This window comes from Ptychodera flava, chromosome 20 (genome assembly GCF_041260155.1).
Source record: "Ptychodera flava strain L36383 chromosome 20, AS_Pfla_20210202, whole genome shotgun sequence".
Classification (NCBI taxonomy): domain Eukaryota; kingdom Metazoa; phylum Hemichordata; class Enteropneusta; family Ptychoderidae; genus Ptychodera; species Ptychodera flava.
The window spans coordinates 591,828-618,381 of NC_091947.1; the positions used below are offsets into that span (position 1 = coordinate 591,828).

The 26,554-nt window shown below is 38.7% G+C and overlaps 1 protein-coding gene across 1 annotated transcript; it reads right to left on the minus strand.

Annotated features, from left to right (window-relative positions):
* Positions 1-10,219: 10,219 nt before the first annotated feature.
* LOC139119692 (ATP-dependent RNA helicase SUPV3L1, mitochondrial-like) lies at positions 10,220-26,270 on the minus strand. Its single transcript, XM_070683544.1, has 14 exons — positions 25,840-26,270; positions 24,648-24,725; positions 23,682-23,904; positions 17,493-17,661; positions 16,926-17,037; positions 16,453-16,530; positions 15,970-16,113; positions 15,526-15,654; positions 14,733-14,826; positions 13,926-14,226; positions 12,824-13,000; positions 12,085-12,233; positions 11,646-11,839; positions 10,220-10,781 (listed from the first exon to the last, which is right to left on the minus strand). The coding sequence occupies exons 1-14, from the start codon at positions 26,135-26,137 to the stop codon at positions 10,480-10,482; spliced, it is 2,448 nt and encodes an 815-aa protein (XP_070539645.1). The 5' UTR covers positions 26,138-26,270; the 3' UTR covers positions 10,220-10,479.
* Positions 26,271-26,554: the final 284 nt, after the last annotated feature.

Consider the following 26,554-nt stretch of genomic DNA (forward strand, 5'->3'; position numbering starts at 1 on the left):
TCATATCTTCAAAGGATTCACATGATGGCAACATGACGATCTCATTTATTAAATGTCACAATCTCTGTCATAGTTTGCATACTTGGAAGTCAGGAAAATCTATTTATGCATTCAAATCATGGCTTCAAAAGACTTAAGCAGTTACCAGACGATTCAGCTGGGGATGGAAAAGAACTATTCTGCATTACAAACAACCAATTTCAAGAGAGTGTTCCCAAGACTTTTCAATTTGCTCTTGAATTTCCTTTCAAAAAGCTTAATTTTGTTTTGCTTTTCTCCATATTATATTGTATTTAATACCAATGTGGCTATGGCTGCATTGTCTTTTGCCAATATTCCATATGTCTAAAGATTTGGGCCAGACCATAATAGTGTAAGTTTGAAGATAGGGTCCTTTTATGTACAGGTGTTATTGAGCTATCTCCACACACGGCTACAATCCGGCGTGGGATGGACTATTATTTACAGTCACGATAATTCTAACCTAGCTAGAGAGTCTCTGAGTCGTTGAATATAGCTCCCTAGCCAGCTTATAATCTGTGTGGAGATTGGTAATCTAGCTGTGGTGGATAGGTGGGTCTGGAAACAAGATATGAATGGCTATGAACGCATGTGGTGATGAAGTTAACCTGACATGAGTTTGCAGGTTGCATGCTATCTTGTTAGAATAGCCCACTGGACAACTACTGGTACGGGTATAACTCTGCCAACATAAGCTTTCATTTTGTATTCTGCTCAGATATACACAGTCTGCGATCACACCACTATCAAACCCAACAGTTATCAGCAGGCAGTTAAAGGTATACAGTCACCTGTAATCTGAATATGCCCATATATGGTCAAAGGGGCGTTCCTTGGTATTCAAAATGCCCATGTGAGGGCGCTGGTTTTAAAAAACAGCCACCAGCTTTAATATCTGTGATTGGTTACATTTTCTCTTTCCATGGTAACTGTGGCAAAATTGGAACAGGTGACAGTATACCTTTAATGCCTTCAATTTTAATACTAGTTCAGGCAGTACGCACCTCGAAAATAAAACTTTTGCTCAAACTTCCTCAAGCAAATTTTCTACCGTTCTATTTCAATATCAAGAATGAAAATCGGCAATCACCATGCAAATTTGGAACTAGAGAAACAAATTACCCAACATTTACTGATATTTGAAATTCAAAATGGCTGCCCTCCCCGTGTTATCTCTACGGGGAAAAATAAAATTTCTGATTTTAGGCAAAACTAAGTCTGTGAAAACTATTTACTCCATAAGCTTGAAATGAGCCCCTACAAGTGGTAGGCCAAAGAATATTTATTGTAAAAGAGTTTGATTGTCTGAAAATCTGTCCCACGGGCGCATTTTACCTTAAGATGCGGTTGCAAAGACTTTGGCCAAGAGTCTACTTTTATATCTCTATGCTTCGTGTCACAAGATCTTGACAGCTGGCCGATGCTCAGTGCATTTCTGGTGTTATGTCAGTTTGTGCACAGGGGAAATAAATGATAGTAGGAAGTTTTGTAGAGTTGCTTTCATAGTAGTCTGTGACCTCTTCTTGGCTTGGTGTATGTTCGGCTGCCCCTGAAACCTGCGAGTCAGTGTAACATACATCAAAGCTGAGGAGAGGTCCTGGACAACCCCCATAGGAGACCTAGAGGTATATGGGGGCATGGGCTGTCTCACAGGTTCCCCCTTTTCACATATGTTTGACTAAAAATGTAAGCAGCAACTTGGCAATTCAGGTATTAGCAGTGCCAATTGCCTTCAAGTTCATTTAGGGTAAAGAATATCTGAACTTTGGTATACATGTTTGATTTTTGTGCTTTGGCATACCCCACTATGCAGACTCCAATCATGGTACATCCCCCCAGTACCTCTGGAGGCTGACCCCATCAAGTGTTGTGAGTCTGGTTCAATGTATTGGAAACTGTCAACTCTTACTATAAAGGGCCGGAGATAACCCTTGGAGCGCCAAAGTCTTTTTTCAGATTTTTGCCAAAATTTTGATAAAAAGCTCTAGCAAAGGAATTGTAATGTTCTTGTGGTCCAAAATTATCAGGAAAATCACAGAAAAATGCATAAAAATTGGTAAAATATTGTACTGCAATTTTGGTGGGTAAAAATTACAGCACTCAAAAGGTTTAAAAACAACCACAATGACAAACAAAACTCATTGACTGTGTTTAGAGGGAGGGATTAAAAAATATTTCGATAAGTGTGTGCCAATTTGTTCTCAATGCCTTTGTTAAGTTATGGAATAAATGCACATGCTTGATAAGCAGTAACTGTACTTCAGATTTGTTTTGAAATGCGTGTTGTTCAACAATCTGTCAAAACTTAAAACTTCGAATGACGTAATTCTGCAATTTAGCATGTTTGACTCCCGGGTTTGACTGAAGTTTAAATCACAATATTATAATCTGATTTTTTACCTTCAAACTTTTACTTAGAGGTGGTGGTGTGGGGTTAGATCAAATACAATTACTTTTATTCACTACACATGTATGTTTGAAATCATTCATGAGCCAACTGAGGTCAATTTGAAGCAGGTGCTGTATGACCAGAGGTCAGGGAAAAACCATGTCCATCTCTACCTGCCTAGCAACAATGATAACAGCATGGTCAAAAGTATGTTTTCATAACTACATGAAGTGTGGTGCAATATTACACTACACAACACTTCACCGCTCTCAAAGTATTGTTTTCATGCCAAAGTATGTCTGAACCGGATGGACGCCATAAATAATTCTGCAAACCTGCTTTCAAGTTGGAAACTTAGCCACTTCAGTTCAAAAAACACATAATAAGTTTCCGGTGCATATCAAGTTCTGCCACTCATCAGATCTGAAGATGCAAGGAAGGTTGTTCACTCTATCCAGTTATTTAGTGTGTTTGATGTTGTCAATGGTTGGCTTAATTTGACATATCCTCTCCTGTACCAGGTCTGTTGAAAAAAGCAGTGCAGTGAATGTAGTTTGTTTGTCAGATATCAGATTTGCTAAATTTTGGCTGATGGCCAATTGATATTCTGTGATATGAAATTCCTTACCCAAAGCACATATGTGGGGAGTTCCTTCACAGAAGTTGAAGATTTCCAAAATGTAAATATATCGTGATACTGAAAAGGGTATTGAATTTCCATCGGGAGGGGAAATTCTGAATATCAAAGCTTTATGTCAAACACTATTCTGACAGATTCAGTCACGTGTGGGCATTCCTGACCCTTGACCCCAACCTCGACTGAAGTGACAGTTTGAAGAAATACAGTACTGCTCACAACTGACGCTGTAAAGAAGTTCAGAAAAAGTTAAATATTCTTTATGGCTTATCAACCACCTTCAATCACAGTTAGGTTAAACAGTCCAACAGCACACGAACATGACTGCATCTTTCCATGTCAGCAAGGAGCTGGTCCACTCAATGTTTTATTGAGGTATGGGTGTTATATGGGACGCCACACGATGTACTGTCAGCTTAAACAGAGAATCAAATCATTGGTGCAAGCTGCATCTAACTATTAGTCCGTGGGCTAGAGGGGGTCTACGTGCACCCCCCCCACAGGATAACAAACCTGTATTTTTCAGAACCCTTGGGATCTCTAGAATACGAAATGGAATTTTAACAGAAAAAATATAGGGACGCAATAGCTGTTATGGTCATGTTTTGAAGGGTACCGCAAAATCACGATTTTCCAAGCCAAATGCATTTTCGTCAAATCTGTCTTCTTGTAAGTCATGTGCTGAGCTCATTTTTAACATAACCTCACTTGTTTGGTATCATTAGAAAGGGAATTTATTCTTCTTTAAGATGACATATTGCATTATGCAATATCTTCTACAGTTTTTGTCAAATATTACCAAAACTTACCCCTTACCCCAAAATTTAACATTACAAATTACAGAAAATCTCAAATTCTGCCAATTTTTTAGCTAGGCATAATAAAAAATGCAATGCTTTGTCTGAAATCTGTTTTATTGATACAGGGACATGTCAGAAACATGAAATAGACTTTTAACAGAAAAAATATTGGGAATCTACAGCTGTAACAGTCATATTTTGAAGGGTACCGCAAAATAATAGTGTTGCAGATTTGCATGCATTTTGTTAAAACTGTCTTCTTATAAGTTATCTGCTGAGCTTGTTGCTGAATATAATCTGGCTTGTTAAGTATCATTAGAAAGATAATTCACTAATCTTTAGAATGAGATATTGTAACATGCAATATCTTCTATAGTTTTCATGATATATAACCCAAACTTACCCCTTACCCCAAAGTTTACATTGAAAATTTCAGTCATAGCTAAAATTAAATTCTACCATTTTTTTAGCTTAACACAAAAAATCTGGCCGTTTTTGCTATTAAATCTGTTTTATTTGGTACAGGGACATGTCAGAATTATGAAATAGACTTTTAACAGAAAAAATATTGGGAATCTACATCTGTAACAGTCATATTTTGAAGGGTACCGCAAAATCATAGTGTAGCAGATTTGTATGCATTTTTGTTAAATTTGTCTTCTTATAAGTTATCTGCTGAGCTTGTTGTTGAATATAATCTGGCTTGTTAGGTATCATTAGAAAGATAATTCACTAATCTTCAGAATGACATATTGTAACATGCAATATCTTGTATGGTTTTCATGATATGTAACCCAAACTTACCCCATACCCCAAAGTTTACATTGAAAATTTCAGTCATAGTTAAAACCAAATTCTACCATTTTTTTAGCTTGACACAAAAAATCTGGCCGTTTTTGCTATTAAATCTGTTTTATTTGGTACAGGGACATGTGAGAAATATGAAATAGACTTTTAACAGAAAAAATATTAGGAATGTACAGCTGTAACAGTCATATTTTGAAGGGTACCGCAAAATCACAGTGTAGCAGATTTGTATGCATTTTTGTTAAATTTGTCTTCTTATAAGTTATCTGCTGAGCTTGTGTTGAATATAATCTGGCTTGTTAGGTATCATTAGAAAGATAATTCACTAATCTTTAGAATGACATATTGTAACATGCAATATCTTCTATGGTTTTCATGATATGTAACCCAAACTCACCCCATACCCCAAAGTTTACATTGAAAATTTCAGTCGTAGGTGAAACCAAATTCTACCATTTTTTAGCTTGACACAAAAAATCTGGCCGTTTTTGCTATCAAATCTATTTTATTTGGTACAGGGACATGTCAGAATTATGAAATAGACTTTTAACAGAAAAAATATTGGGAATCTACATCTGTAACAGTCATATTTTGAAGGGTACCGCAAAATCATAGTGTAGCAGATTTGTATGCATTTTTGTTAAATTTGTCTTCTTATAAGTTATCTGCTGAGCTTGTTGTTGAATATAATCTGGCTTGTTAGGTATCATTAGAAAGATAATTCACTAATCTTTAGAATGACATATTGTAACATGCAATATCTTCTATGGTTTTCATGATATGTAACCCAAACTTACCCCATACCCCAAAGTTTACATTGAAAATTTCAGTCATAGGTGAAAACAAATTCTACCATTTTTTTAGCTTGACACAAAAAATCTGGCCGTTTTTGCTATTAAATCTGTTTTATTTGGTACAGGGACATGTGAGAAATATGAAATAGACTTTTAACAGAAAAAATATTAGGAATGTACAGCTGTAACAGTCATATTTTGAAGGGTACCGCAAAATCACAGTGTAGCAGATTTGTATGCATTTTTGTTAAATTTGTCTTCTTATAAGTTATCTGCTGAGCTTGTTGTTGAATATAATCTGGCTTGTTAGGTATCATTAGAAAGATAATTCACTAATCTTTAGAATGACATATTGTAACATGCAATATCTTCTATAGTTTTCATGATATGTAACCCAAACTTACCCCATACCCCAAAGTTTACATTGAAAATTTCAGTCGTAGGTGAAACCAAATTCTACCATTTTTTTAGCTTGACACAAACAATCTGGCCGTTTTTGCTATTAAATCTGTTTTATTTGTACAGAGACATGTGAGAAATATGAAATATACTTTTAACAAAAAAAATATTAGGAATGTACAGCTGTAACAGTCATATTTTGAAGGGTACCGCAAAATCACAGTGTAGCAGATTTGCATGCATTTTTGTTAAAATTGTCTTCTTATAAGTTATCTGCTGAGCTTAGTTTTGAATATAACCTAGCTTGTTAGGTATCATTAGAAAGATAATTTACTAATCTTCAGAATGACATATTGTAACATGCAATATCTTCTATAGTTTTCATGATATATAACCAAAACTTACCCCATACCCCAAAGTTTACATTGAAAATTTCAGTCATAGCTAAAACCAAATTCTACCAATTTTTTAGCTAGAAACAAAAAATCTGGCCGTTTTTGCTATTAAATCTATTTTATTTGGTACAGGGACATGTGAGAAATATGAAATAGACTTTTAACAGAAAAAATATTAGGACTCTACAGCTGTAGCGGTCATATTTTGAAGGGTACTGCAAAATATCAGTGTTGTAGATTTGCATGCATTTTTGTTAAATCTGTCTTTTTATAAGTTATCTGCTGAGCTTGTTTTTGAATATAACCTAGTTTGTTAGGTATCATTAGAAAGATAATTTACCAATCTTTACCAATCTTTACAATGACATATTGTAACATGCAATATCTTGTACAGATTTTTATGAAATATGACCAAAACTTACCCCATACCCCAAAGTTTACATTGAAAATTTCAGTCATAGCTAAAACCAAATTCTACCATTTTTTAGCTAGACACAAAAAATCTGGCCGTTTTTGCTATCAAATCTATTTTATATTTGGTACAGAGACATGTCAGAATTATGAAATAGACTTTTAACAGAAAAAATATTGGGAATCTACAGCTGTAACAGTCATATTTTGAAGGGTCTCGCAAAATCACAGTATTGCCAACTCGCTTGCTTTTTTGTAAAATCTGTCTTCTTAAAAGTCATCTGCTGAGCTTTATTTTTGACATAACCTGGCTTGTTAGGTATCAATTGAAAGGTAATTTACTGGTCTTTAAAATGACATATTGTAATATGCAATGTCTTTTTAGGTTTCATGAAATAGGACCAAAGCTTACCCCATACCCAAGGTTTACACAGCAAATTACTGCAAATCTGAAACTCTACCATTTTATACAATTTATTAATTTTATATACCAAAGGCAATGCTTGTATGCAATCTATGAAATATGTTTTTTTGTTAAAAAGTATGTTACAAAAATGAAATTAACTGTTAACAGGAACATAATATGATTTTGTAGCCTTTTGGATCATATTTGGAAGGGTACCCAGGTATCAGGGCAAATTTGCCGAAACACATACATTTGCAATATATGGGTTCCCCCTCCAAAAATGATCCAAATGGCTACTAAATGGCTACTAAATTGTATCATCTTAAAAGATAAAAGTTAATTTTATACTTTTGACATACTTTTGTAACAAATAAATCAGATTTTAAACAAGAATTGCCTTTTGTATTATGAGCAGCAAAAAATGGTAGAATTTAGATACGCTGTAATTTGCGATTTGAACTTTTTGGGTATGGGGTAAAGTTTGACCATATTCCAGGAAAACTATGTATGACATTGTATATTACAATATGTCATCTTAAAGAAGAATAAATTTCCTACTAATGATACCTCACAAGCCAGGTTGTGTCACAAAATAAGTTCAACAGATTACTTACAAGAAGAAGAATTTAACAAAAAAGGTGCCAATTTGCGGTACTACGATTTTGCATTTCCCTTCACAATGTATGGCAGTTACAACTATACAGTCCAAATATTTTTTCTGTTAAAAGTCTATTTCACATTTCTGACATGACCCAGTACCATATACAACAGATTTAATACCGAAACAGAGCTATTTTTATCATGTCTAGCTAAAAATTCACGGAATTTGATCACGTTATCTATGACAGTACTTTCAATATAAACCTTGGGGTATGGGGTTCGTTTTGGTCATATTCCATGAAAACTATACAAGATATTACCTGTTACAATATGTCACTGTAAAGACTATTTAATTACCTTTTCAATGATACTAAACAAACCCGGTTATAATCAATAACAAGCTCATTAGACGACTTATAAGGTGACAGATTTAACAAAAACGCATGCGAATCAGGAATACTGAGATTTTGCTGTACCCTTCAAAATACAGCTGTTACAGCTATAGAATCCCAATATTTTTTCTGTTAAAAGTCTGTTTCATACTTCTCACATGTCCTTGTAGAAAATAAAATAGATTTAATAGGAAAAACGGCCAGATTTTTTGTTTCTAGCTAAAAAATTGGTAGAATTTGGTTTTAGCTATGACTGAAATTTTCAATGTAAACTTTGGGGTAAGGGGTAAGTTTGGGTTACATATCATGAAAACTATAGAAGATATTGCATGTTACAATATGTCATTCTGAAGATTAGTGAATTATCTTTCTAATGATACCTAACAAGCCAGATTATATTCAACAACAAGCTCAGCAGATAACTTATAAGAAGACAGTTTTAACAAAAATGCATGCAAATCTGCAACACTGTGATTTTGCGGTAGCCTTCAAAATATGACTGTTACAGCTGTACATTCCTAATATTTTTTTTGTTAAAAGTATATTTCATATTTCTCACATGTCCCTGTACAAATAAAACAGATTTAATAGCAAAAACGGCCAGATTTTTTGTGTCAAGCTAAAAAAATGGTAGAATTTGGTTTCACCTACGACTGAAATTTTCAATGTAAACTTTGGGGTATGGGGTAAGTTTGGGTTACATATCATGAAAACCATAGAAGATATTGCATGTTACAATATGTCATTCTAAAGATTAGTGAATTATCTTTCTAATGATACCTAACAAGCCAGATTATATTCAACAACAAGCTCAGCAGATAACTTATAAGAAGACAAATTTAACAAAAATGCATACAAATCTGCTACACTATGATTTTGCGGTACCCTTCAAAATATGACTGTTACAGATGTAGATTCCCAATATTTTTTCTGTTAAAAGTCTATTTCATAATTCTGACATGTCCCTGTACCAAATAAAACAGATTTAATAGCAAAAACGGCCAGATTTTTTGTGTTAAGCTAAAAAAATGGTAGAATTTAATTTTAGCTATGACTGAAATTTTCAATGTAAACTTTGGGGTATGGGGTAAGTTTGGGTTACATATCATGAAAACTATAGAAGATATTGCATGTTACAATATGTCATTCTAAAGATTAGTAAATTATCTTTCTAATGATACCTAACAAGCCAGATTATATTCAACAACAAGCTCAGCAGATAACTTATAGGAAGACAGTTTTAACAAAAATGCATGCAAATCTGCAACACTATTATTTTGCGGTACCCTTCAAAATATGACTGTTACAGCTGTAGATTCCCAATATTTTTTCTGTTAAAAGTCTATTTCATATTTCTGACATGTCCCTGTATCAAATAAAACAGATTTCAGACAAAACATTGCATTTTTATTATGCCTAGCTAAAAAATTGGTAGAATTTGAGATTTTCTGTAATTTGTAATGTTAAATTTTGGGGTAAGGGGTAAGTTTTGGTAATATTTGACAAAAACTGTAGAAGATATTGCATAATGCAATATGTCATCTTAAAGAAGAATAAATTCCCTTTCTAATGATACCAAACAAGTGAGGTTATGTTAAAAAATGAGCTCAGCACATGACTTACAAGAAGACAGATTTGACGAAAATGCATTTGGCTTGGAAAATCGTGATTTTGCGGTACCCTTCAAAACATGACCATAACAGCTATTGCGTCCCTATATTTTTTCTGTTAAAATTCCATTTCGTATTCTAGGGATCCCAAGGGTTCTGAAAAATACAGGTTTGTTATCCTGTGGGGGGGGTGCACGTAGACCCCCTCTAGCCCACGGACTATATGGAGAGCACTTCCACTGGTAGATTTATGTCACAGAGCACTTCCACTGGTAGATTTATGTCTCAGGCCACTTCCCCAATTCTACTGGTAGATTTTTGTCAGGGAGTTTGCAGGGTAGGGGAGATTGAATTTTGATATACATTGTAGCAAATGACTGCCACATGACATACATTGAAGCAAATGACTGCCACATGACATACAGGTGTTTCAGCGATTCTCTTTTGAAATATCCTTCAACACGTGTGATAAGATAACACCCTTGACTGACAATATACTGTATTTTGATGTGTTAGTTCATGATGAAAGATATCAAACTATCAAAAATGTAAGACGTATTTTCTCCTTTCGACACAAGACGTGTACACAAAAGGTACCATACTTTATTAAAAAATATTTATTCCAGATAAAATTTCCATAATAGTCATACTCCATGATATTTTTTCACAATCACATCCCAAGTGTAACGTCTTAAAAATCAGCTGATTCTTTATTTTGCCAACCATACACGCTGTAATGAGGTTAAAAGCAAAGTGAACTGGCCAATCATTTTCTGCAAGAACAATAGATGGTCCATGACAATGTGTGTAAGTTTTGTCTACTTTTTCTTTTTTCTCCTCTTCTTTTTCTTACTGTTCTCAACATCTTCACTCAAAGGAAAGTAATTTGCTTGTTGCCACTCATCATGGAGTACTTGCAACATTTCCACTGACAATATTCCCTCTCTCAGAAGTTCAAAGGTCAGTCCTCCAGGACGTAAATTTGGATTAACTTCACTCAGTTGTTTTTCTACTACAGCTGACTTTTTTGAGCGCGTCTTCTTCTTCTTGGGTCTTGCCTGCTGTCCAAAGTCTCCCCTCTCCTGCTCTGCTGCCTGCTGTAGCTGTGCTTCTGTAAATTCTGAGCAGGAAGAGAGATGCAATGCACCAGTTACATTTGAAGGAAAGTACATGTATTCATTTGAAACACACCTGAGTCAATGTTGGCTGATTTCCTGAATAACACACCTATTCTAAACTCTCTGCTATGATTTGTCAATTTAAGGTCACATGGTATGTGTCATTTTGGCACTGACACATGCAAAGAGCCAGTAACAGATTAACAGTTTCCAAATCCGTAACTTGGTTAACAGTTTAGAACAACTGTTAACCCAGTAAGTTTGAAAGAGCTGCCCAAACATTGATATATTCTAGAACATACAAAAAGATGGAAGCATCATCTGCAAATGAGAAAAGTAATAGCGAAGAACTTATCGATTTTTTCAGTGACAAAATTGGATGAGATTTGTTGCAAAACACGTACCATATTGACCAGTCCTATTTGGGTAATATCATACGTTTGTTTTCCATCAGGCCTGACTGTTGCCAAAAACGGTCTGTTTCCCTGAATCCATTGCCTCGTGTGTGAATCAGACTGTTGTGGGATGACTCTAAGGCATTCTAGCAACAAATGTATGCTGTCACCCTCATGGCTTAGTCAATATGTGTATACTATTGACACAAAAAGTTGAAAGTTGTTTGATGAAATAGGGCAGAAAATTTGAAATTCAACAGAATGAATTGTAATATGAGTATAACCTTTTCTACATCACTGTCAGTGATTGCTAAGCCATTTTCATAAACAGGCCCCGCAAGTAGTGTTTAGTCTTCGTGGTGAAATAGGGATGGACTGCTGCTACTGGGTAAAACAATAGCATTTAACAAACAGGAAAACTGTAATATCTACACATATGGATCATGGACTGATGTGAAATGTTCACTGTACCTGTGAGGGCGGTCTTTCCTTTGGACTTTTTCACTGCGATGTCATCATTCACACTTGAGACACCACCCATCTTCTCACCAGATGCATGGACTAGTTTTGTTATATGGTAGACACCCTCAGCGATGATTGCGTCCAACTCTAGCTGAATCTCACGGACGTATCTGCCATCTGGGAACATGTCCATGAAACGATAGCTGAAAGAACACACATTCAACGATAAAGATCACCATGATAAATTTGCCTTTTCAGAAATTTGAAAATTGAAAAAAATCAAATCTATACATTCACTTTTCTCAAACACAGTTCACAATCAGAATACTGATATTCATAATAGAAAATTGAGATTTTTCACACATCCACTTGAAATCAGACAAAGTTTTTGAATAATATGGAAGCAAAAAATAAAGTGAACTGACGACATTCAAGGTTTGATACAGACCTAAACCAAAGGTACAGATCCATGACATCATGCACAGCTTCTAGATGCATCAAATCTTTGATGGTTTGCGGCGGTGAGAGTGGCCATCGTATATGTCTACATAACCAGTCAAAAGTCAATGCTTCATTTCTGCTGAACTGACGGGCAAACTGCAAAAAGCACCAAACAAAGTTCAAGACAAAGTTCATGGTCACTACTATCAAAAGTTTGTCAAAAAATTGGTTAAACCTCTTTGGTTCCATAGATTTCTAAAGTCATATATACATCATATCCCTCTTTTACAGGCTAGACCATATTAAGTGGAGTGGTGTCTATGGTAGACATACATGTACCAAATATAATTTGACTTCTTTGTGTCTTCATTGAGTACATTGAAGAACTGAAATTTCACCAGAATTTGGTGTCTTTTTACAGTGAGTGGGCTGCATGCACTGAAAAATGCCTAAAAGCCCTGGCAACAGTGTAACCATAGAAGCTCAAAGATTTTTGTCCATGGAAGTGTTTGGATTGCTAGAAATGATTCATAAATGACATTAGACTCTCTGCTTTGATCATGCATTAGCTTAGGGTTGAGATTTTGTTCATGATCTCTATAGCCTCAGAAAGCTGAGCAACTGTGATTATTACAGTTCTACTTTTCATGTTTAATGCTCTAGCATGAAATAAGATATTACATTGTGTAATACTTAAAAAAAATTAACACAACATCCAAAAAAGGATAATTTCTGATGAAACTCACCTTTAAAAATGATGTACAGACAAATGGATGCTTCTTGTTGATAGGGGCACAACAAAATGTATATCTGACACGGAGATCTAGCGGTATATGTTGTATCATGTCTGCCAGAAATTTGAAGTCGTCCATGTTGCATACAAAATACGATGGGTTTACTTTTGATAAATTGATGAAAATGTCCTGTAATCAAATAAAATAGAGTTTGATAAGCGTAATGTCAGTTAAACTTATCGCTGGTTTGCAGCAATTTTCCTCAATTCTTGACATAACACATCTAAGTAAGTCTTTCTTGATGCTTTCTGCATCAAAGCATTTGAAAGATTCAAGTTTGTGAATTTGAAATAAGAAGTTTAAAAATATCAGCAAGCTAAATGAGAGTTTTATCCAGAGAAATACAATTTCATAAGTTTTGAGGATGGAGAGAAACTCAATAAAAGTGTCTCTGTCTAGATCAAATTAAACTTGGAAACTAATAAACAACACCCCTCTTTAAACCCATTGTACATTAGCATGGTTCTTTTGTGAAAATATTACCAAAGATACTTAAGGATATTTGTGAACATCCTTTGAGAAGGATTTCTGAGATAATCCTAGTCTTTGCTCAGTAAACTTGCAAAGTATGTGACCATCCATCTGGCAAAATTCTGAAAATATTCAAGTTTCTGTCTCATTTCAATATGATAGAGACAGTAGAGTGCTTTTCCATGGCTGATCTCACATCTATGCAACTCAACGGGCAACATGATTGTATAGAATCAAATAGTGCTGATTGCGATTTCAGGTTTGTTACTAAATATAGCTGCACACAGGCGACATCGGACACTACTGCTTGAAATTCGGACATATTTTGTTGATGCATGCGTGGCTGTTGTTGCAGCTTGTAGTTTGAGCCATGAATCTTTTAGTATCAATTGTAACATTTGCAGGTTTTGTGTTTACTATTCTTGTGGAAAGTGCAGACAAATATTTATTTATTAATGAAAGAAAAAAGCGTCATTTGCGATCAGTGCTATTTGGGAAAAGAAAATGATTACAAATTACATGGGGAGGATTTGAAAATGAAAGATTTCCAAGTATTCTATAACTACTGTAGTGTGTTTCTTACCATGAGATTAGACAGAGATGCATCAGGCAGCTGATAAGCAAACATCTCAATTTGTTCAGCTGTTGGATGAAGACCACCAGCCTCTATAACTTCCACAGGATTGGCTAGGATTTCTTTCAAGACTGGTAAGTCTTCTCTGTACAGAGTGGTCACTTCACCATCTTGAAATTGAGAGCCGTACCGTCCAGCCCTACCTGCAATTTGTAGAGCCTGTGATGTTGTCAGTCGTACAATTTCTATCTCTCCCTTTTCATTCAGGGTTGGTCTTGTTAGTGAATTGAAGATTATTCTTTTGATGCTCCTAAAAAGTGACAAATTTATACACTTTGTCAACAAAAATAACAGCAACAATTGACTGTTTTACACTTGTTCACTGTATGACTTCGGGTATCCTTGTCAAAATACAATATTCCATTTTAAGTCAGGTACTAGGTATATGCTTTTTCATGTGTGCGACATTTTTCTTGTGAATATTGCATTTGCTCTTTTCAAAGATACTGCATCTTGTATTCCAACCTATATCAGCCCCAAAAAAGTGCACTTCACAAATTCCAATCAGAAACGTCTTACAACTTCCCTTTTCATTACCTTCTGATGGTATAATATGAAAAGAATTACATAATGTGTCATAAATGCTTAATTATCACATGATTTCCAAGTGCTTGTTTTTTATTGTTCAAAAACCCAGTCAGTAGAAGGGAAATGGCAAAACATCTACAGGTATATGACATTGCATAATTCGTTAGCATACTTCAGAATGTAGAATACTTGGTACTTAACTGGCTATACTAGATAGCTACAACTTACAGATTCAAACCCATTCCAATGGCATCTGTTGCAACGAGAATCTTGCACGAATCCTTTGGATCATTGAATTTTTTGGCTTGTGATAATTTAGTACCTGTAGGAGAAAAAATGTATATTTCATTATTTGCCAACATTGTTCTTTCCACTTCATGGTATATTCTTCTCTATTTCATTCTCAAAAACTTTATATTATGATACATTAAAAATATTACAGTATCTAACCTTTGCATCCTGCTTGTGTACATGTAGTTATATCAAACTACTCAATGGTGATCTCAAATGTCACTGGAATATAATAGCATCTTAAGGAGGTACTGTGGTCTTTCATAAAGCCTTTACAATGTATCACAAATTATGCACAACTGTGACAGGCATTCAGGTAGTATGCACCTCGAAAGTGAAAGACTTAAACTTTTGCTCTAACTTTCCTCAAAGGATCTTTCAATCATTCTCTTTCAAAATCAAGAATAAAAATAGGGGTCACCGTGCAAATTTTGGTACTAGAGAAACAAATTACCCAAGATTTACCGATATTAGAAATTCAAAATGGCCGCCATCACTGTGTTAACTCTATGGAGAAAAATAAAAATTTTCGAATTTCGAAAAACTAAGCCGTTGAAAAGTTTCTTTCACCAAGAGCTTTAAAATGAACCCCCACATGTGGTATATCAGAAGAGAATTGTAAAAGTTTGAGAGTCCGAATGTCTGTCCCGAGGTGCGTTCTACATTAACAAGTATTATTCATACTTGAAGACATGGCATGTCCTGAATGGGTCATTTCATATTTCCTTACCTGGAGGCAAACTGCCATAAATAACTGCACATTCTTTCCCTTGAGATTCAATCTGTCTGCTCAGTTTAAATATATCATTTTTGCTAAAAGCTACGATGCAGTCCCCCGGCCGAACATTGTCCAGAGTTTCTGTATTATAGACAAAAGGAGAGTTCATGTTGGATAGTTGTTGGGTGATACATGTACGTACTGGGTCACATGATGTCAAACTTACATTCAAAATGGCTCTTATATTACATGTAGTTAAAAGTGTGTAGACGTTACATTCATAAACAAAATTGAATTAAATTACTTATGCATTCCTTACATGAAGAGTGAATCAAGTACTGAGAGAAACTTGCATTCTTATTTCATATCAATCTTCTCAAAAGTACGATTGGAAATGTTTGAAAATTATAATTTTCGGTAGGCAGAATTTTAGCCTATTGCAAGATGGAAACTAACCTAATGCTGAGTCTAGGACAGTCAATGGCGTTAATCTCTCATATCTTCTGACTTCCACATCTTCATCGGTGTCTAACATTAAATTTTCAACAAGGTCAATGGCAGCTGGTTCTCCACACACATGGATTTCTTCAGCACACACACCTAAATTGAAGGTTAGAGCAGCATTGGCTGTGTAAGGAATGTTTTACCAATGATAGAATTTGCTTCAAACCCTTGACCTCTCTAACCAATAAATAAACTTGTTAACAAGTATGTACATGTAGGTTTGGGTATCTCCTCTATGAAATGATCAACGCAAGCCGTCAGTCAAAACTGTCTGTAAGTAAACAATCTCAGGATAGAATGGGAAGCAGTGTGCTGGTCCCAAACTTTTTACTTGTGTTCTCAAACAAAACCTCAAACCTGCCTGTATCACAGGATGAGAAGATTCAGACTATGAACTTGTAGACCATTAGCGCCCTCTACAGGCTTAAAACTTACCTAATAAGGCTCTTGTCCAAGCCCAACCTCGTGAATGGTCTTTGATCATTTGTATTTCATCAATAATCGCTACTTCATCTGTAAATGTATACAATCATTAAAAAACAAGAGAGAAACAGCTGAATGTACTAAACACACACTATCTGGCCAAAATGTTTCAGACAATATGAACAAGACAAAAACATTATTACCCAACTAGTCCAGGTCTGTATTCACATCAAATGATTTACGTGCAATAACTTAGTATTCATTTATACAAAATTTGTAAGTGATTAGTGTTTCAGTAATACAAAGGTGGAGATAGTGTGTCACTATCAATGGGTAATGCTAATGCATCTCAGATTGTGCTCTCTATATCTGTAAATGTGATGATTACTTCGAAAGTTTTAAAAATACTATCACCAGAACAGTTTCTTGCATACAACAGATTGTAAATCTACAGCATTGACCTCTAAGACCTGTAGCATACTTACATGGAGTTGTTGTACTGGTCATTTCAACAGTACATGCAACATGACTAGATGGTATTCCTTCAGGATGAGCATACTTCCTCTCTTCACCGGTGATCAGATCACACGCTATTCCCTGCACAAACCAGACAATGGAATTGGGAACTTTCCATGAAATGAATGAAACTTCCATACTGAAGAGTTATCTTAGTTAAAAAGGAACAGAATTAGCGTAATCGTCCAAGTATAGCCACCCCACACCCCATCCCCCCTTTAGTTCAGCATTATGAGACTGTGGTCATACTAGGGGAGGGGCTTGTACTTGCTCAACGGTGTAATTTTATCAATTAAGATATTAGATATGTACTCTTTTTTTTTCAAATGAAATACAATTATGATGTCACATGCTATACACAAGTCGTTGATTATGCTGTGATCAAAAATGGCTGGTGAAGCTAGGCCAAAATTTCTGTCGGCCTAAATCATTTGCAAAGAGCCCTCAGCAAGGGGCCCTGAAAATTTTTGAAGTCTGAGATCAAATTACTGAGGCTACCATAGTTGTTTATAACCAGCAGATAATGTTGTGCTTACCCTCTCATTGGTTTTCTGATGGATTTCATTGGCTAAGAGTTTCAATGGTCCACAGTAAACTCCAGTTTTCGCACTGGAGAACCTTTCAAGAGCATGATGGGTTTTGCCACTGTTGGTAGGTCCAGCATGAAATATTATCTTCCGTTTCATCGTCCTTGCTTCTGGATATCTTATATGGAAAAAACAGAGTGAAATTATCATACAATATGCATCAGAAAATGTACATATTTGATTGAATATTGTCACGGCATGGCAAGTTTGGATTGTAATACTGTATTTGGAAATAGGACAGCACATCAATTTAACCCTTTCACCCCCAGTTCCCTGTGTACAGCTCCAACTTTACCATAGAAAACAATGGATTTGGGACAAACCATGGTGGTGAAAGGGTTAAAGGCCAGTAGTTGTAACTTTTTGATGATTTTTCACTAGTTTTGTTTTGTATGTCAATTGCAATTTCTTGTTCTATTCCTCAAAGCATACTAACATCAACTAGTTAGCTTGGCAGCACAGCGTTTACATAAGTAATGTGCACTGTTGTTGTTTACATTTGAATTCTAATCTGGACCACAATGAACTTGTTAACAATAACAATGCAGTCTACACGTACGGTACAGGCTGAGTTAACAAGCTGAATATTGTATATCTCAACGTGCTTTGGGGTGTAGAACAAGAAACTGTAATTGACATTAACCCTTTTCCTGCCGAGCGCCCCTGTCCGTTATCCTGCCAAGTCGGTCAAAACGGCCCCCTTTTCCGTGTCTACGGAAGATAGGCTCTCCTGCACGCTTTCCTGCCAGGCATTTGGCGGGAAAATACCGCATTTTCGGGGTACGATTACCGACCATATACGTGTTAGACTTCAAAAATTTTTGCATGCCCGTATAGAGGGGCAACCGCTGATGAGGTTGTGTCCAGAAAATGATGAGGTCACGGGCGTTGTTTGCCCCGGGGGACGTGCACTTTTATGCCCTTTTCTAGCTTACTTTCGCGGAAGTAAAGCTCGTTCGCCGGCACGCACGGCCACACCGGGGAAACATCACCTCGCTCGTGGGTTAGTAGAAGACCCAGGGGTTAGTGCTATGGGTGCGGCAGCACCCTCAAACCTGTCCTGTTTCCCCTGGGTTGTGTCACTTGGCCACGTACTTTGAACGACTTGGAAGAGTCGCACAGTGCAGTCTGCTTTGACGTAGTGTCAACGACATAGCTTCGCCATTGAAGGAAGGCGTGTACGTAGTTTGGCCAGTTCAGTGCACACTTAGCTCGTTAGTGTTACCGTTTCCTAACAGGTTAGTTGTGCAGTTGTTACTAAGGTGCAGTTTTGTACCACCTTAGCTCTGGACAGTGCAACTGCTCTATGCACTAACCCAAACGACAGATGGTCGGTACAACGTCTACGTCGCACGAGCACAGCCTCCGTTGGGCTGTGCCCCTCCCACGTGATACAACGCACGTTCATCCATTACTATAGCGTCCTTACGGATCTGCCAAAAACGAAAGTGGGGGTAAAAACAAAAGAAACGAAAATATGCGATCCATAGATAGTATTTTATTCGGGAATAATTTACATTATGCCGAACAATAAATCTCGGAGTCTGTCTCGACGTCCGAGTGCATGGTCCGTGTTTCAAAAATTAAAAAGGGGGGTGGCAGATCCGTGTTACAAAAATTATAATCGGGGGAATTGTACAAAATAATCCGTCTAAACAAAACAAAACAAACGAAAATATGCGATCCATAGATATATTTTATTCGGGAATAATTTACATTATGCCGAATAATAAATCTCAGAGTCTGTCTCGACGTCCGAGTGCATGGTCCGTGTTACAAAGATTACAATCGGGGGGATTGTACAAAATAATCCGTGTTTCAATTTACAATCAGCGGGATCGTAAAGCACAAACAAACGGCACAACCGTGCTCAAAATGTGATCATGGTCCGTGTTAAGAATACAGTCAAGCCACTGTAAGGCGAAGCTATCCCCTGTCCGTTATTTACGTCGGGTTCTCTTGCTGATGGGTGTCGTCGGGGCTGTGTGAGTAGAGGTCTGCACGCCAACGCTCCTCTTACCTCGTAGCATCATGCGATGATGAAAAGCCGCAAAACACTCGCCCTCGTGAAGATGAACCCCGCACAGACTACATCCTTTGGACGTCTCACACAGTCGTCCGCTCGCAGTGGTCTTACCCTCTCTGCTGCATACTTTACAGCATTTCTGCCGCCCCTCCAAACGGCTGACAACGTGCATCGGCTGATTTTGTGGATTATGTACGAGGCAAGAGAAACGGTGGCCTCGACCTCTCTCACACTGGGCTGCGATCGCCCACAATAACCGCAAATGAGTTGTTTCCCGACACGCAGATGAAACATCTTATGGGTCAGCTTACTATCAGGGTGTACATGCTTGAAGCATATATATGCATTTACCAGGGCAACATCAATCAGGTAACATGCCAGATATGTCCACCATCTGTGATTCTTGCGCCCAGTGTGAAAGTACTTGCGCTTCTGGTTGGCTCGGTCGACACCTCCCATGTACCGGCGATAATTATACAGCGACAGAGGCACTTGTCGCTGCTCGTCTCCCTCCCCCACTGGCACGCACTCCAAGGGTGGATAGACCGTATTCAAGATCAGCACCTGAGCGTTACTATCCTGATAAGCAGTGATGTTAAGACGAGAGTCCGTTCTGGTCGTGGCTTTCATATCCCCAACAGACAGAGGAAGGCGCTTCCTCTTACCCGGCGGAATTAATTGAGGGGGCATGGTGCGACGATTACGGCGGTTAAAACTCCCGACCATGTAGATCCCGGTCTCCATCAGCTCTCTAGCAGTAACGACCGTGCTAAACAGGCTATCACAAAATAGGTGTGATTATATCCACAAAATGGCTGGACCAGCTCCATCGTAATTCTTTTCACCACACCTCGCTCCTGCCGTCTCCCATCAGTCCGATCCCGAAATTTCACACCTAGGTACGGTGCAAAGTTAGCGATGTATGCAGTGGTGGAGTCGCATAGCTGCCATATCTTAAAACCGTCTCGGTCAGGCTTATGCGGTAATCTCTGCTTAAATTTAGAACGGCCCTTGAATCGCACCATGCCCTCGTCGATGGAGATCTCTCTACCCATCTTATAATTATTTACGCACCTGTCAACTATGGGCTCCATCCATGGATGATTTTATAAAGGGGATCCTCCTGACACCGACGTCGGCGGCGTGCCTCATCAGGATCACGACGTGGATCGTTCTCTGGGTCTGCCAGATGAAAATATCGCATAAGCTGCTGAAAGCGACTGCGGGTAATCACAGTAGAAATACCCTGGTTTCTCAGAAATGGATCGCTAGACCAATAATCCTCCACTGATGATTTACGGTCGATACCCATACAGACTAAGACGCCAATGAACGCCTGCACCTCTCGGTAGTCAGCGTTACGCCAGTATTTATCGATCTTTCTAGCGATATATCGCTGGTGGAACTTGGCGTATTTATTAGTCTCGTCCTTTGCCAATCTGATCAGTGTAGCTGGAATAAACTTAAAAAGTAATCGATCTCACAGAGTGGCTGGGCAAGGTGAAAGTCGGTCCTCTCTCATGGTCAAAATCGGTCTCCTCAAATATATTAGCATCGGTAGTTTCCGACATACGCCAGACAGGAGGGGTGTCGTCCTCCGCCAACACAGCAGCAACGTCATCATCGTCGTCAGAGCTTGCCTCACCTACATACTGCCTGTCATAAAAGTCATCGTCCTCTGCCACATCCTCGTCAACCTCCGAGTCGGACTCAGCGGTGATATCACCGTCGTCTGGGCGTCTGGGCCTGAACTCGCCCGTAGCGGCATCAAGGATCATATCTGGCTCAAAATCAGGTGGGCTATCCTGATAACGAACCCTCCGCACTATCTTTTTCGGCGGGGACATCGCAGCACACGAAACTATGGCAGGAGCGGGCTGGGCAGCCTCTGCTGATGACGAGGACTCAAGCTCTTTCGCACTGGGCACAGGAACCTCTCCTGACGCAGGATGAGGGCTCATGGTGCACGCAACAGGTGGTGTCTCTCCCGGAGCAGCCGGGGGAGAACCAATGGCATCAGCCGTCTCGTTACTAACTGTCTCACTAGCAGCAGCAGACGTAGTCTGTGCAGGTGAAGTATCTCCCACAAGAGCAGCAGATGTCTCTGCAGGTGAAGTAGTCTCTCCCGGAGCAGCCGGGTGAGAACCACTGGCAACCGGTGACCCACCATCATCATCGGTAGAACGATCAGTCTTACGTTTACGCTTACCACTGGGTTTTTCAGCCGGAGATAGCTTCGCCTTACGGGCGCGTTTCTTGCCCGACTTCTTAGAACGTTTACTAGGGACATCACAACGATCGCTACCACTACCGCCCGGAGACTCTGCATCTTTGAGCTTCAGTCGTCTGCTCGCCTTCAGAAAACTTTTGCGGTCCGTCAAGCTCATGTCTGGAACAGTGTCGACAGACTAGCAGGTCCCACCCTTTTAAAGCCACAGGGAAACAAAGCCCTGGACATGATTGGACGCAGGGGTGTTTATATATGCAGCCACCTGTTATTATAATGAACCTACGGCAATCAGGCCACCAACCGGCGCTGACATTCCTACCCGTCATGTAAATTGCCTGTCCGTACCATTTGATATGCTAATAATACTCGTTTGCAATGCAAATCCCTCGAGCACTTAGCATACCATAGTCAATGTCATTAGCATCTCAACTTGACATTCCGTCCAGCTGGGTACGTGGCATGCGCACCTGCCACCCAAGGACGTTGGCCCAAGCCCATGCTCAGTACGGGTGGGAAACCCGTATCTTTAACCTCATGTCCCTTCCAAGTACGCCCGAGCAGGGCGTATTGTCATCCAAGTCGGTGACAAGCCAACCCGACTGATCGCCCATTAAGCAGTAATGGACTGGCCGTCTCGTTCTTGTACGGCAACGAACAGTGCTTCAGCGGCTTGTTTAGGTCATAACCGTTGCCTTCCGAGCGGCTTACCCAACTAAGGCGGTCAAAGATGAAGGATACCAAAATTGTCAACAGCTGTCTCGGCCTCATCCGTTGGGCAAACATGGCTCCTTCAAATAACGTGGCCAGCACGTCTACGTCATCAGCGGTGATGACGACCCGTCATTGACGCCCGAGTGCGTAAAACTCGGAATATACCGACAGGTACCTCTACCTGAGTCGGTTATACCACGGTATAAACCAAACACAGGTCTGCCAACTCCCGTTAGACTCGGCCGTTAGCCGAACTTCACAGGGACAACATAGGCGTAACAAGTCGGTGAACAACGGTTCACGCACCTAACCGCAGCCGCCAAGTCAGTGAACAATGGGATCGAATTTCGAGGCCTTGTTCGTGAATGGCAAGGCTGAGGCGGTGTGTTTCGTTGCACGGCTTGAACGTCTAGAGCCAAGTGCAGCCGACAACGTCCGACATCTGACTGGGTAGTCTTTTCGAGAAGGTAACAAGTAGGTTAAAAGCGGTGGTTACCCTTCACAAATGTCGCTCAAGTCCGTTCGGATCAGTTCCATGTCAGGGACTAATCAAGCCGAGTCCGTCAAATCCGTCCGCACTTCCCGTCAATCAGGACTAAGTCCGTGATTTTCGTCTCGCACCATTGGCAAAAATTGCATCGCCAGCTGAGGCGGTCTTAGGCGGTTGCCTTATAGATTAGCGTTGCCGAGACGGTCAATTTCGGCCGCAATCTATGTAGTGCCTCAGAGCCAAGTTAGACCAAACTCCGCTAGGATACGTCACCGTGCTAACCTGCCAAGTACGCTACTCGTCCCCCCAAAAAAACCAGTCCCCCAACGGGTAGGGGACTGGCTGGGTAGCTTCTGCACCTTTCCCTGTCCTTGGACTCCCTGTGAACCCATTTCGAGAGCAAACGCCGTTCCTCGCCAAAAACCTGTCCTCGAACGACCCCTAGCGTGAGCAAGGGTTTGCTACACGTAGTTCCGTCGACTAGGCAGGAAAGGGGGTACCAAAAAGTAGCCCGATTTCCACCGCTTAGGAGGATAACGGCCGTGGCTGCTCAGCTTCTAGCTACACCGAATTTCAAGCGGATTTTCACCGACTTGGCAGGAAAAGGGTTAAGAGTAAAAACAGTGCAAATATCATCATAAAAGTTACAGCTACTGTCCCTTTAACTACAAAGGTACTTACAAACTGGCAGGGCTTGTCAAATCACTGATTTTCTTCAGATCATCCATACAGTCAAGCATTGGGAAAACTTGCCTTGAATGTTGCATAAAATACGGGAAAATGTCATCAATATGACCTGAGCCTGACATGATGTCACTCAGTATTATGTGTAAATCAGCCGGTAGACTTTCTGATTCTATGATGAATTTTCTGAAACTGATGAAAGCTTGGTGGAACAGGTGAGCTGAAAGAGAGAAATAAAGATACATTCACTGATTGTATAAGAAGTGAAACCATGGTACGGTTAGTTTAAATGTGGCAAATATTGGTCCTTGTTGACCAGATGAATAAGTGAAACAAATTCCACTACAACCTACTGCGTTTTACTTTACTTTGAGTTTAATAAGCCCTCTTTTGTGAGCTTTGTTTCAGTTCATTTCTGATAATTTGATAGAAAATCTCAGATTTCTACTTTCAGATGGTTTTGTCTCTATATGTAAGCTTGTAAACAAATTATGTAAATTTCCTCAAAAAAAATAAGAAGATACAATTTATACTACTGATTTCCTTCTCTCCTTCCCTTGGTTTATAATTAATACAATTCCTTCTTGTGTTTTTGTTAACCAACAGTGATTTACCTCTGGTTGGTGCAGAATATGGAGTTGGATATGAATGCACACTCATTTTATATCACCTGGTCTCACTTAGTAACATGTCCTAAAATACACACTCCCTCACACTGATTTGAATATATGGTGTGTTTTGGTGTTTTATGATGTGTGTATCAAGATGGACTTGAAGACTACTGCTGTATGACATAGTACTTTACTTTATTGAGGTGTATCACTGGTTGAAAATGCACAAACTCTATTCAGTGACATGCATTGGAAGCAGTCAAATAACCATTGACATTGTGAATGAGACAGCAAACACTGATAGGACTTATTTGACAGATAAAAGGGAATAAAGGGAATACTACCTACTCACCATCTAAGCCATGTTCAATGGCCAGCCTTTGGATTTCACTTCTTCGATAAAACCCATTCAGTAGTTCCAACATTTCATCTTTGGGTGCAACAAAAAGATTGTGGTCAATAAATGCACATCTTCCCATCTATGTACCTGCACCATGGTTGAGACTCTGCATTTCAATTGCAATGGGTTACCATGACATATACTTACTGAAACTTTAAATATGAAGATGACTGTAGATGCAAGATATCAGTTAGTGGTCAACAAACTCATTGATATCTGGTAATCAATCTAACAGTAGGTCAAATTTCTGCTTTTGGTGGGACTTCTTAAAGTGTCTCCTCTCTGAAACCAATCATTTTCTCAAGGAAGAGGGGCATACTGAACCGGGCCATATCGATTGCAATCTTTGAAAGATTGGTGTTAAGGATGCGTGTAGGATTAATTTGATAAATATATATAATGTCCTGCAAAATGAATGAAAGTATTTATTGCCTTTTTGATTAAGAAAACAGAGAGAAACACAAGCAGGTATTCATGCGTTAGCATTCATATATTTCTTTGCAAGGTCAAAGCATGATGTTTGATGAAACAGAGTCACATAGCACATATAAACTGAGAAAGAAAGCTTACAGTTACACTGCCATTTCAAAGGCTAAAATGTTTTCTTCCTTCTGTGAGACTGCAACAAATTTTACTGTCAGAGGCATGAATGTTTAAACTAGCAGCAGTCTTGTTTCATGTGAGAGTGAGAATCAAAAGTATTTTTCTTTGAGAAATTAACAAATATCAACAATTTATTGTCATAAGTTCCACATCATCTGGGACATTAAAAAAAATTGCTACCGCGGGTTGTTGGCGAGTTATACACTTTACAAGACTTATTATTAACTCCTGGCTGATTAATAGTATTGACATTATTCATACCGAACTTCACACCTACATTCCACAAATTGACAATGATCACAGAAAAAGTAGTTTTTGCCTCTACTGTATGCTGTGTGTAAACTGAAATCTAGAACACAAGCTCTCTGATAAGAACTGAAATCGTGGAAACACGGCTAAGGATGTCACCAGACTGAGAGTCTGCTCCCGTCTTCTGAGATCAATCCATAATATCCACTGATCAAAAGACACTTTGGCAATGTCCCCAGTGTTGGGTCACAGACCAGACAAGGTATTCATGAAGGGTGAAAGGTCAACTTACTTTTCTTTGCTTTCAGATCAACAGACGTTAGCTCAGCACCGATGTTTATGTCGTCTGAATTACTTGTAACTTTAACGGGAACAGGCACAAATAAAGTGGTGTCCATTCCAGAATTGCTACCAAAACCTCTTCGAGACGGATGGTTTCCCGTTCGAATGCATGATCGCTGGCCATGTGCAACACATCTCGCCGGCCCTGTACGGGTATTGGAGATGTGTAAAGTGTCGCATGTCGTTCTTGCACTTAGAAGTCTTGTACCCAGGCATCTAAGGCATGTACGAACATTTGGTAAACTCATTTCTTTCTAAGATGTTCAGTTCAGCAACCTTCACGCTCGCTTACATGGGGAAGAGCTCTTGTTCAACTTCGCAAGACGTTCCTTCGCAGCTGTTCGGCCATGTTGGTTTACTGCATATCACGCCCTCAGTGCTTTAACTTTGAGAGTTCTGTTGTTTTTGTAGTTCAAACCTCAACGTTACGCACACGGCCGCGACCCCTCCTCTTTGGTTTTCATCCCAGTAACCACAATGTACATTCTTGCAAGTTTCAGGCGTGTTTTCATATCTTTGTCACTGTCGCAATGCTAAATTGGCCAAATTGGGGTAATAAAAAAAATTCATTGATTTTACACAATTTGCAAGACAAACAATATTCAAGTACTATATTCAACTACACATTTTTTCCCATCAAAGCCTCAAAAATCTTACGTGCGCAG

Coding starts and splice junctions, on each gene's coding strand:
- LOC139119692 (XM_070683544.1), bottom strand. CDS start 26,137: ATGAGTTTACCAAATGTTCGTACATGCCTTAGATGCCTGGGTACAAGA. Junction 14,227..14,732: donor ATTGGAATGGGTTTGAATCT/GTAAGTTGTAGC, acceptor GTCACTTTTTAG/GAGCATCAAAAGAATAATCT. Junction 13,001..13,925: donor CATCTCTGTCTAATCTCATG/GTAAGAAACACA, acceptor ATTTGATTACAG/GACATTTTCATCAATTTATC.